Raw genomic sequence first — 12,242 nt, forward strand, 5'->3', positions numbered from 1 at the left:
GCTTAGGTTTGGTAAAACACATAAAACATTGATGTATGCCTAATGTCTTAACATCAAAGTGTGATATGTTCGTTCATATGAGGACTAGAGACCAAATACACAAACACCTATGCCACTAACTGCATCTTCCTTACAACGCATCTTCTCAAATTGACTACTGACCGTCCGTCTAACTTAATCCACAAGCACCAATGTTATGTTTGTGATACATACAATGACATACCCACTGCTCCAACCAAATTCAACATACCCCTAAACAAAAGAGTCTTCTTTGCAACGAAGTGTCCTGCTACAGAAATAATCATATACTTGTCAACTATATTAAATAGTCAAGGCAGAGGAACCAAACAACAAATTAAACCCCTAAATTAGTTTGTTTAATGGAGAAGGGAAAAAAAGAAAGAAATGTTCAAACAAATAGCCGTGCGGTTAATAATCCAGATACTTTGGGGGAAACAGTGCCTGTCTCAATCAATAGACAAATAAATAAATAAAAAAAATGCTGCCCTGTTGGAAATTGTACAGTGGTGAAGTACGAGGAAGCAGCGGCTGAGTCAAGACAAGAGGGCAATGTTTGACCTCTGCCTTCGCATTTAAACTCATCTTCACATCTTTATTGATTAATACATCTAGAACAAACCCAAAAGGTTTTACATCCCACGAGGCCAAACACATTCTTATTAACAAAAATGTAGTGCAAGTCTAAACAAAATAGCTTTAATATAGGAAATTTACAGATTTCTTGTGAGCAAAAATAAAATGGTTCAAGTAACAATTGAGAAAACAAATGCACTCAAGAATTTAACAAGAAAAAAGAAAATGAAAATGAACAAGAAAAGGACAAAGGACATCATTATGTTGTCCATTTAGTAGAGTTTTTGAAAACAAGACGAGCTCAGGCTTCTGTTTCTAACTTTCTAGTTGGAACTTTGATAAAGACACTCGGGACTTACAAATCATTCAGCCATCTTCCTCTCTGTTGTTTTCTCTGACATCCCCCCCAAGTCAGTCAGTCCAATAATAATTCCATTCCATTCCATCCCCATCCGAGTCCCCCAATGCCAAGAATGAATGCCTTGCCTTTCCTTCCCCCCTTTCATACTTTTGCATCCACTTCTATATATCATATAGACGCCGATGGTTCAAATTAGGCCATTTCCATTTGGCTGCACGTTAATTAACTTCCAAAAAGAGCAGAAAATGAACATGATACTAATCACCAGCCAGCGTCACTCACTTAAAAGGAGAAGAGACGGGAGCATGTTATAACACTGCCATGCAGAAAAACTGTTAAGGGGATTCTGGAGGAGAAGAAATGTCTGAAACTTCTGCAAGGGCTTCAAGCATATTTATGACCTCAGTTGTGTCATCTAAGTAATACTTGGCCTTGCTTGGTTTCTGTCCAACTGTGCAGGCAAAAACTGATGTATTGGAAGAGAGGGCACCACTTGATACTGCATTACCAATGATCTCAAACATGTCTTCATCAGATCTATCATCTCCAATGCATAGCACAAAATCAGCCCGTCTTCCCGCATCTGCCATTGACGTGAAGATCTTTTCTGCCACCAAACCTTTACTGACTCCCTAAAAGTTACAACAGATTTTGAAATCAGTCTTCATGAATTCTTAAGGCGAGAGAGCTTAAAGTTTCGGGAATGTAGAAAATATAAGCCTCATTATGCATGGTGGTCTACATCAAACTAACACAATTATATGCAACATAAATTAACCGTAGACTAGAGAGGCAAAGTTAAGACACTATCCTTGTCACAGACACATATGCACATTACAGATAGTCATGCACAAGCACAAAAAGACAGAAGGTGATAATCTTTCAATTTAAAAAAGTAAAAAATGAACGGAAATCATAATTTGAACTTTGAACCAAGACTCCTATCCAAAAGAAAAATATATACATCACATTAAGTCAATTAGTCGAATTTTTCAGTTTCATAAAATTGAGAGACTGAGAGAGTGATTGTTTCTCCCCCAAACTTCTATTTAAATAAATAGCCCCTGGAACCCTTTCTTCCCATCACAGGCACAAAGCCACTCGGAAAAAAAAAATAATAAAAAAAATAAAAAAATAAAATCAAAATCTCATGCAAGCTCTAAACCCTCCATACCCCTCTTCTTCCTATTTCATTAAATCAACGAACAAAGGTGGTCGTTTCTCCTCGAAGCTTCTCTTTGAATAAAATAGTGTCAGTGTTGAGAAATCTTATCTTCTCTTCCTTTTGAGAAGAGAAACCTTCATCATAGGCACGTACAAGTCAACAAATTCTTTTATGCCTCTCTAGAACAGTCTACACGTCTTTTGCTCTAAAATTTAACTTTGTCTTACCAATGAGAATTAAAGTGAAATTTGTTATTTATTTGCTTAACAGCAAAGCATAACGTAACAAACTTGGGTTCTACTTTTACTCCATCCTTCCATCACAATCACAATAATCTTCATTCTCCAGAGCACTTCAAGTGAGTCCTTCATAAGGTTCTATGTTTCTCTTCATACTTCACTAGTGATTTCTTTTCGTAATTGTTCTTTAGGTCTTATTTTACTCGACTCGAGCCCTTGTTTAGAATTGTATATTTTTTGTGGGCTTTGTTTTTTGTTTGGTTTTTCATGCCACCACTATATAATGACAATCTTGATGAACTTTATGCAATGTTCAGATTTTCTTCTTCCCAACAGAACTTCAGCTAGGCATCAAATAGTTTTTTCTAGAATATTCTGTGCAGGCATCCCATTTCTGATGAAGTTCACACATATGAGAGGGGATATACTACCACAGTTAAATATATGGATTATTGATTAGGAAACTAATCTCAAGGTCAAGCTTGCTGTTTACTTGAGATAATAACGTTTATGCCAAGTTCACAAAGTTAGGACACTAAGTATGCTTTATCTTTCTTTCAACCCGTCCATCTATTAACTATTAAGCATTTCTATTGTACCCCATCCAACCCTGATTGCATAAAACTATCATATATAGGTTATCCTACAGGGTTACTAGTCTTTCTATCTTTACAATCTATGCGGGTGAACAAAAGTGACTAGGATGAAAAAGATTCAAATTGTTCCAAACACCCACTTCAAAACCTTCCCAAAATAATTTAGTGGAAAATCCTACAACTGGGCAATAAAGCATACAAAGTCAGGGCACCTAACAGTTTTAAACCCAAACCAGAAAAACAACTGCAACATAATAAGGGAATGTAACATGCAACATAATAAGGCATTGTTATCTGTTAAAATTGAAACGAGAAACCCAATTGATGATATACAGAAATTTAAAGTAGAAGAAAATACCTGTGGCTTCACTTCTACGATAAACTGACCACTTTTTACAGCAACTGGTTCATTTGCCAGCACACTTTCAAGGTGATCCAACAATTCCTTGGCCTGGCTGCAACCAAAATCAGGGTCTGCATCCTGGTGGTGCCACACCAAGGCACTTTCCTTGGTTTCAATAGAAGAGCCGTCAGTAGCTTCTGTGTATAATTTCATGACTGGCTCTGCAATCTGTATCCAGCCAAAATCACTACCTTGACCACAATTTTCCCAGTCCTTATCAGCAGACCACCTGATAAATTACAAGAATCAAACAACTGTGATATATATTGATGGATGGATAGAAAGACAGATAGATGGATGAACTTTTTTTTCTTTTCTTTTGGTGGTTGTGTGTGTGTGTGGGTGGGTGGGTGGGTGGGTGGGTGCGGGGGAATGTAGAAGGGAAGTAGTAAAAAGACCACACCTCATAAAATAGCCATGCTCAGCAGCAATTCCAAGTTTATCGCAAGAAGAAAACCAATTGCCCAAACTTTCACGCCCTCTTCCACTGACAACAAAAACAGTATTCCTAACATCATCACAAAGTGAATCTATGATTGAAATAACTTGACGACTTGGGGTCTTATCAATTGAAGTTTGTGGCATGACAGTGCCATCATAATCCAGAAGTATAGCCCTCCTTTTAGACCTCGAATATGCAGCTACAATGGCATCAATAGACAACTTTCTAAAGTTAGGATCAAGTGCTACAACCCTGAAACCAAAGCCCAACCCAATTCCCCAGCACCGTCTTCTGAAGTGATCCTTACAAGTTCTTTCCATATCTTGAAAAAAACTCCTTGACCAGTAAGCCACATCATGTGTACTCACATATTTATAATGCTTTTCATGGCGCAATTGCTTTTCAGCTTCAGCCATTGATATTGCCTCATTCAATGCTTCAGCAGTAGCTTCAATGTTCCATGGGTTAACCCGTATTGCACCACTAAGAGAAGGGGAACATCCCATGAACTCCGATATGACTAGCATGCTCTTCTGTGGTCCATTTGTTTCTGTACTATAATCTGATCCAGAGGTTCCCTGCCTGCAGACAACATACTCATAAGGAGTTAGGTTCATACCGTCCCTCACTGCTGTGACTACAACACATTCGGCAATTGTATAATATGCAGCCCTTTCAGCGAGAGAAACAGGCCGATCAATGAACACAATCGGCTCATAATTTGGCTGTCCAAAACTTTCATTAATTCTCTTGCAGCATTCCCGTATTTCATCTTGTATTTCCTCAAGATCTTTCCCTCTTCCTCTAGCTGGGTTTGCAATCTGTATGAAAACGGCTCTCCCCTGCCACTTTGGATGCTGCCTCAGCATCTGTTCCATTGCCAACAACTTCAGATTGACCCCTTTAAAAATGTCCATATCATCAACTCCAAGTAACACAACCTTTCCTTCAAACTGTCGCTTGAGCTCCTGTACCCTCCAGTCTTTATCAGCAAGTCTTAACACTGACTCCATCTGGCCCATGTGAATACCAACAGGCATGATTTTTATCCCCACGGTTCTTCCAAAATATTCCAACCCAATATAACCTCTCTTTGACTGATATGCCAAACCCAACATCCGACTACAACAAGACAAGAAATGTCGAGCATAGTCAAAAGTGTGAAAACCAATAAGGTCTGAATTCAAAAGTGCCTTAAGAATCTCTTCCCTCACTGGCAATGTCCTATATATTTCTGACGAAGGAAATGGACTGTGAAGAAAAAAACCCATTCTCAATCTTGTAAACCTTCTCCTCAAGAAGGAGGGCAGTACCATTAAATGATAATCATGAATCCATACAAAGTCATCATCTGGGTTTATGACCTCAATCACCCTCTGGGAAAAAATTTTATTTGCTGCTACATATGCCTCCCACAAAGAGCGATCAAACCGACCACCATGAGTCGCTGAGAACGGAAGCATATAATGGAAGAGTGGCCACAATTGCTGTTTACAAAAACCATGATAAAATTTTGATAAAATTTCATGAGGCAAAAAGGCAGGAACACACTTAAACCTCTCCAACAAAAGCTGTGATACATCATCTTGTTCGGAAGAATCAACATCCACCCGCAAAGATCCTACATACAAAACCTCCATATCTTCAGGTAAACCATCCTTGAGCTGCCACAGCAAAGAGTCTTCATCCCAACTAAAACTCCAGCCTTTATTATCGGGTCTACGCTTAGCCTTAATAGGAAGCTGATTAGCAACAATAATTATTCGGTCTTGCACAACTGACGAAGGTCCTTCAGAAGTCACACTATTTGCCTGATCATCATCTAGCTCTGATATTACCCCCGCAACAGTCATTACTCGTGGAAGTCGCTTCTTCTCACGGCCCATAATGGGAAAATTCCCAGAAGCTAAATCTAAAAGATTGGTATACGATTTGGACATCATCTTTAATGGCCTAAGGGGGGGAAAAAATCCAACTCAAAAAAGCTTCAAAAAGAATCTGAAGGGAGTATACACAAAACACCAAACGGGTTCCCTCCTCTCCTTGAATGTCTATAACTAGGCAAGATCTGCAACGAGTATCACATAAACAGCGTCACAACAAAGACCAAGTAGTAATTGCACAACCAAATCGCACATCCGAAGTATCAAGAACTCATATGCATCAAGTAAAAGAATCACAAAATTAGACTATGATCCACCTACATCCTTCCGAAATACCAAATACTGCAAAGAAACGACGAGTCCGATAAAAGTGAAGAAGAAAACAAGTAGAGAACAGAAATTAAAATGGAAATTAGAGAGCGAGATGCGGAAATGATTACCAGAAAGACGAAAAATGGATACTAACCAGCGGCAAAGGGATTGAAGGGAGGAAAGATTGTTGGGGGGTGAAGTACGCGGTTGGATCTGAAATTTGAGTGAATAAAAATGAACAAATTTGATATTTGGGACTGAAAAATCTAGGGTTTGGTTTTCGTCTCTCTCCAAGCCAAAGAGTCACATTACAGCCTCTCCTTTTCCTCTACCTTTTCTTTGCTCTAAACAATTCCCAAATTGCAATCTTTTTCCTCTCTGGAAAAAAATTATTTATATAATCGAATTAAAAAAAAAATTGATAAAATGTAAAAAAAGAGAAGAGGATAAGGTCGGCCAATGGACTACCCAGTAATGCCAACTGGCCATGACTAAGGTTCAGTCCCACGCGCTCTCAGTTGCCGCTGCTTCAGCAATCGCTACGTGTCGGGATATGAAGCGGCCACGTCGGAGAAAGATAGAGTGATGTGGGACCCGCAATAGAGAGGAAATCGGCTGCGGCGAGGAGCAGGAGAAGAAGAGTGGTCTTAGTCAGTGAAATTGGATTGGAGTTTGGCAGTTTGAAACGGACACGTGCTTGATAAGGGCACCGCGTGAGAGGTTTTTTTTTAAGAAAGGGAGTGTGGTCCAGGGCGTACCTGAGTGGCCGCGGGTGGGGACAGGAGGTCCGGTTGCGGTCACGAGGTTCGTCCACGTGGACAGCTGTGATAGGACTGTTTTGGATGAGGAGGAATACAAGGGTAACTGAGACTTTTTGGTGGGAGGGATGTCACTAGTGACGTCATAAGCCAAGCGAAGCCGTGGAAATCACGTGGATTAAAAGAAATAAATAAATATTGGAATGTATTTGTGGTTAGGGTTTGGTTTGGTGTTTGGTAATATAGCGTTACTCCTGGTTGGGAGGATGGTGAGATTAACTAGGTTTTGAGAGCTCAAATGTCCTTTTCTTCATTTTTCTTGTCCTTCCCTCTTCTATTGTTTTTTCTTTTCTTTCTTTCTTTCCCTTTTTTTTTTTTTGGAACGAATATTATTTATATCCTTATATATTTTTTATTGTATCCATTAAAATTTTTAGCTAATAATTATATCCATTCAAACTATAGATTTTTATAAATATATGAAGTTACATTTTTTTTTTTAGATTTCGTTCAACTAACATTCTGGAAAATTATGATTTTAGTCTTAATCTCTAAAATTTCATAAACCAATCATTTTGGACAATGTGTGTAGACCTCTTCAAATGTAGATTTTACAAAATGGACAACTAGATTAAATATGTAGACAATTCCTATATAAAATTCCAAGTAAAGATCTAAATTTATTCGTTCATGAAGATTTAGAGATTTGATTGATAATTATGAGTTTTACACTAAGTTTTCTCAAATGAAATGTAATCGGGTGTAAATTGATACAATTATAAAAATTTAGGATTTAAATTTACATAATTATTAGTTTATAGCTTAAATTTATACAACTCCTAATTCTTATCGGTAAAAATTGATTTTTTTTTTTACCACCAATAATTTTTTAAAAAATTAAAGATAGGTTTTTTTGTAGAGAAAGAAAATCCATGTATTTTAGCTTGTTTGAAAAAAAAAATCAATTACATTATTTGAACTATAAAATTTACCAATGTCAAATTAATACTTTACTTAAACTACCGTTGGAAAACGTTAATTTAAAATATTCAAAATTTGTTTTGTAGTACAATAATTTTAGAGGTGAAGAATTGAATCTCCAACCTTAAAAGAAGAAAATCATGTCAATTATTAATGAATTAAGTTTATTTTAGCAAAACTCGATGAATTAAATACTTCATTTCAAGTCATTAGGCATGCACAGATTCAACTATTAAAAATTTCCAACGTTTGCGAGATGGATAATGTTCAAACCAAAAAAGAAAAGAAGAAAAAACGAAATAGCAAGTTTTCTTAAAAACTATATGTAGATTGTTCTCACACAATAAATAATTTACTAACCATTAAATAAATGAATAAATAAATAAATCTGCGACTCCTTTAGGAACAAAAATAAAATAAAAATCCGTGACTATTCATTTGCAAATAGAAAGCTTGAGTTAATAAAGGCCATTTGATAATATTTTTTTAAGAATATATATATATATGATTTGTTTGAATTGACTTAGAAAAAAGTGTTTTTTTAAAAAAAAAACAAACTCATTTTTTTAAACACTGTTGATTAATAAAAAAATACAAATTTATTAAAATACATTTGAATAGCTATTTTGAGTATGTCTTATTTTTTAAAATAAAAACTTGAAAATATATTCCAAATATACTCAAAGTCTATACAACTATTTTCACTTATCAATTTATTTATTTTGTTATCTATATTTTAGGTGTGATTAAACTTAAACCAAATTTAAAAAAAATTAAATGTAGTTTTCAAAAACTTGTTTTTTATTTTTGATTTTGGAAGTGTTTGGATAAGAAAAACTTCGAAACAATCCTAATTAAATTGTATGAAAAAACAACATAATTTATACAAAAAAATAATAATAATAAATATTCATCAACTATTACTTAAATAGTTATCAAACAAGTTATTTATAATAATCTCGTTGGAAGTTTACCAAAAAATATATATATATCAGATTTTAGGAAGTTCGAGCAAAATTCTTTATGCTTGGAATGGTCATAATCTACCACTTATTACAAAGTTTGATATTCTGGACCTCGTAAAATTGCTTAATTCTAAGAAGTCTGATCTTACTAACTTGGATATCTTTGTTAGATGAAATTCTTTTTTATTGCATCATTTATAAATATTAGACATTTTTGTTTCTCTATTAGAGGAGAGAACAAAATTACACACTTTATTGTAGCTTTGGAATCATCTCTTGGAAGTTCTTTTGTATGGAAGGAGATTTTTCTTTATTATATTACCTCCATCATTAAACAGGAGTTAGTGTGAATGTCTTGTTTTATATAAAATTTAAAATAAATAAATAAATAACAAAAAAAATGTCAATAGAGTAAAAATCACTTTGGTAAATTTCTATTGGATATAGCTTTATAATATTATAGCTAAATTTAATTACTCTACGGTTTTATTATGACAAAAATAAAATGTATACGAAAAAGTTAAATTTAATTTAACAGCATTTATTTTCTTATAACTTGACAGTTGTATATTTATTATTTACATTTTTAAATATTGCAAAAATTTCTTCCCTTTAGTGACGATCATATAAATATAACTTTTAGTGGCGATTTGTTCAATGGAATGAACTATGAAGACAATATTGAAATGAAAAAAAAAAAAAAAAAAAAAGGTAAGTAACGAGGATGTAACTATGTTATTTTTTTTTTTGTTTTATAATACATTGCACATATATTGCTGGAAATAATTATAAAACCATTCATATTTTATAAAACATTTCTAATTCAATTATATAAAGTATTATATCATTGACTTAGAAGTCATATATGATAGAAGACTTCTCTTATATGGCATTAAACCAATAAAAAGACAAAAGATAACAAATAGTCGGATACAAAATATATGTTCGAGTTTATTAAATTAACAGATATGCCAACATAGTCTCACATCTACTAAAAAGAATTGAACCATAAATACGAACATGAAGATTTCTAATATTACCTTCAAGACAAATCAATTAATAAACTCATACTTTATAGCCGTGAGTAGATAAATATACCGTATTACTTTTGTATTTGCTAAACAGGTTGTATAGTCAATGCACCACCATAAAATTGTGTATAAATAGAAAAAAAAAAATGCGCCATAAACATAAATATATTTGAATTGAAAATAAAAAATAAAAGATCCAACTACGAGTTTTGTATTCGATGAATCAATATTTTGTTTGTGTTCAATAATGATGTAACTCAATTTTAAAAAGTGTCTAATAAATCTATAATCTTAAAATCTATATTTAATAAATTTTAAGATCCTGTTTGATAATTATTTTGTATTTTTTTTTTTAAAAAAAACAAGGCCTATATAATCCACATTTCTTGTGAATTCTTAGGCAAATTCAAAAACCAAAAATAAAAGTTTGAAAGTTATTTTTTGTAGTTTTCAAAATTTAGCTTGATTTTTTTAATTGTTGGTGAAAATTAGATAACTAAGTAGAAATAATGTCTATAAACTTAATTTTGAAAAACAAAACGATTACCAAACGAAACATAAAATATTAAACGTTATAAGAATACTAGAATTTTATCATCAAATAACTGGAAGTTAAGATCCATTAATCTCGAAATTCAAATTTATATCTAATATATTTATCGAGTAAGTTAAAAAAACATGGAATATGCCAAAAAGTAATTAAAAACCAGATTGAAAAAGTTATCATCTTAAAATTTATAAACTTGATTTATTAGATACACAATCACAAATATGAGAAAAGTGACCGAATAAAACAAACTGTGAAAAAGAATATGACAAAAAGTGGTTAAGGAAGATGAGCATGTAAAATAATGAATGAACATAATCGAGTATATTTAAAAGCATAAAAAATAGATAGAAGTCAAACATGCATAAAAAAACAAAGAGAAAGACATATCCATAGACCATAGTAAAAGAATTAGAAAGATTAAGGATGATTATCGTATTGCGTAATCAAAATTAAAAGGAAAAAGAAAATAAAAAATGTATAGTTTTAAAATTACCGTTATGTGATAAACTTGAAAGGTGAATGATGGAAGGAAATAAAAGCAAGGGTCCGAAATAGGTTAGGTGGATAAGAGAAGAGGAGGGTAGGGGTTTAAGCGTAATTATAGAAAAAGCAAAAGGAAGTGGGGCCCATAATGAGTCAGATTGTTTGTGGGGCCATGGTGTGTGTTATAATGTTTTGACTTTTATATTAATGTCCTAAATAGCAGCCGCGTACGGCAAACTTGGAGGGGTTTTAAGGGAACCTATCCAAATACGCCTTTATAACTACCACTTCTCCCTGTCATTTTCTTTCCTTCTCCCATATTCAATTTTTTTCTCTCTCCCTTTTAAGATTAATATATTAGTTTAATTTCAAAACATAATTAACATTTCAAAAAAAACTCCATCACCCGAACAAAATTCAATCAATCTAATTCAATTTGTACACTCTTTAAGTTGGTTTATCAATTTTTTTTAAATTCGATTACGTTCAAATAAATTAAAATTTTATAAGTTCGATTGATTTTAATTAATTTAATTCAACTCATAAATTAACTTAATCCATAAAATTTTAATTTAAAAATGTATATTTCTTTTTACTTACGATATAATTAGATAAGCATATATTTACTTTAGCTTTATTTAATTTTTTTAATAATTTTTATAATTTATTCTCTATCAACTTTAAAAAATAGTTTTTTAACCTTTTGGAAAGAAATTCTACATTACATAAATTAAAATTGAGTTTCAATCTCAATTTAATATATGAAAATAATTCAATCAAATTTTTACTAATTAACATTTTGTTTCGAATAAAATTTTAAATAAATGACCCAAGTATACCGAACCAAACCAACCAAAATGTTTTATAGTTTGGTTGGATTGAGTTTTTTTTTTTTTAATGAGGATTATTTAGGTTGAAGAAATTTATAACCCGAACAATTGAGTTAAGTCTGAAAAGTTATTCAACCCAATCCAATCAAACTCACAAATATCTCTATTTTTTTTTATCAATAAGTTAGTTGAGTTAAATTCATATTTACACTATAATACAAACTTGGTATTCTCATCTTATTTCTCTTTATATACACCAACCATCCATATGTATATCTATTATATGAACCCAACTTCTAATTACTAAAGGAACCATGTCCATTTATCATGATATTAATGTTATTATTATTTATTTGATCTATAAATATCTCTTTACGTCCATTTCATATGCGTGTTATATTTAAATTTTAATGTAATTTTTGTCTTACTTTACTAACCTTGATGATGATAACAATGGATAAAATTTTGGACTTAGAAGTCTCCACACTATCAATTCATATCTAATGAATCTCAAATTTTAAAAGTTTTTAACGCGTTCTGTAACCTCCCGAGGATTTTTTTTTTTTTTAAAAAAAAAAAAAAAAAAAAAAACCTATTAAACTAATTATCTCTAATTATTAAGTTTTGATTTTCCTTCAATTTTAGGAAT

The 12,242-nt window shown here is 32.6% G+C and overlaps 1 protein-coding gene across 4 annotated transcripts; it reads right to left on the reverse strand.

Moving 5' to 3' along the window:
• Positions 1–648: 648 nt before the first annotated feature.
• Positions 649–6,443, reverse strand: LOC120082050 (putative alpha,alpha-trehalose-phosphate synthase [UDP-forming] 7). Of its 4 annotated transcripts, none has more exons than XM_039037267.2 (4): positions 6,124–6,443; positions 3,762–5,868; positions 3,314–3,587; positions 649–1,587 (listed from the first exon to the last, which is right to left on the reverse strand). In XM_039037267.2, the coding sequence occupies exons 2-4, from the start codon at positions 5,741–5,743 to the stop codon at positions 1,291–1,293; spliced, it is 2,553 nt and encodes an 850-aa protein (XP_038893195.1). In that variant the 5' UTR covers positions 5,744–5,868; positions 6,124–6,443; the 3' UTR covers positions 649–1,290. The 4 variants fall into 4 exon arrangements, with proteins under 4 accessions (XP_038893195.1, XP_038893194.1, XP_038893196.1 ...); XM_039037266.2 differs by having other exon boundaries at positions 6,150–6,398; XM_039037268.2 differs by having other exon boundaries at positions 3,762–6,025; positions 6,124–6,364.
• Positions 6,444–12,242: the final 5,799 nt, after the last annotated feature.

This window comes from Benincasa hispida, chromosome 3 (assembly GCF_027475165.1).
Source record: "Benincasa hispida cultivar pf3 chromosome 3, pf3_genome.v1.1, whole genome shotgun sequence".
In the NCBI taxonomy this organism is placed as follows: domain Eukaryota; kingdom Viridiplantae; phylum Streptophyta; class Magnoliopsida; order Cucurbitales; family Cucurbitaceae; genus Benincasa; species Benincasa hispida.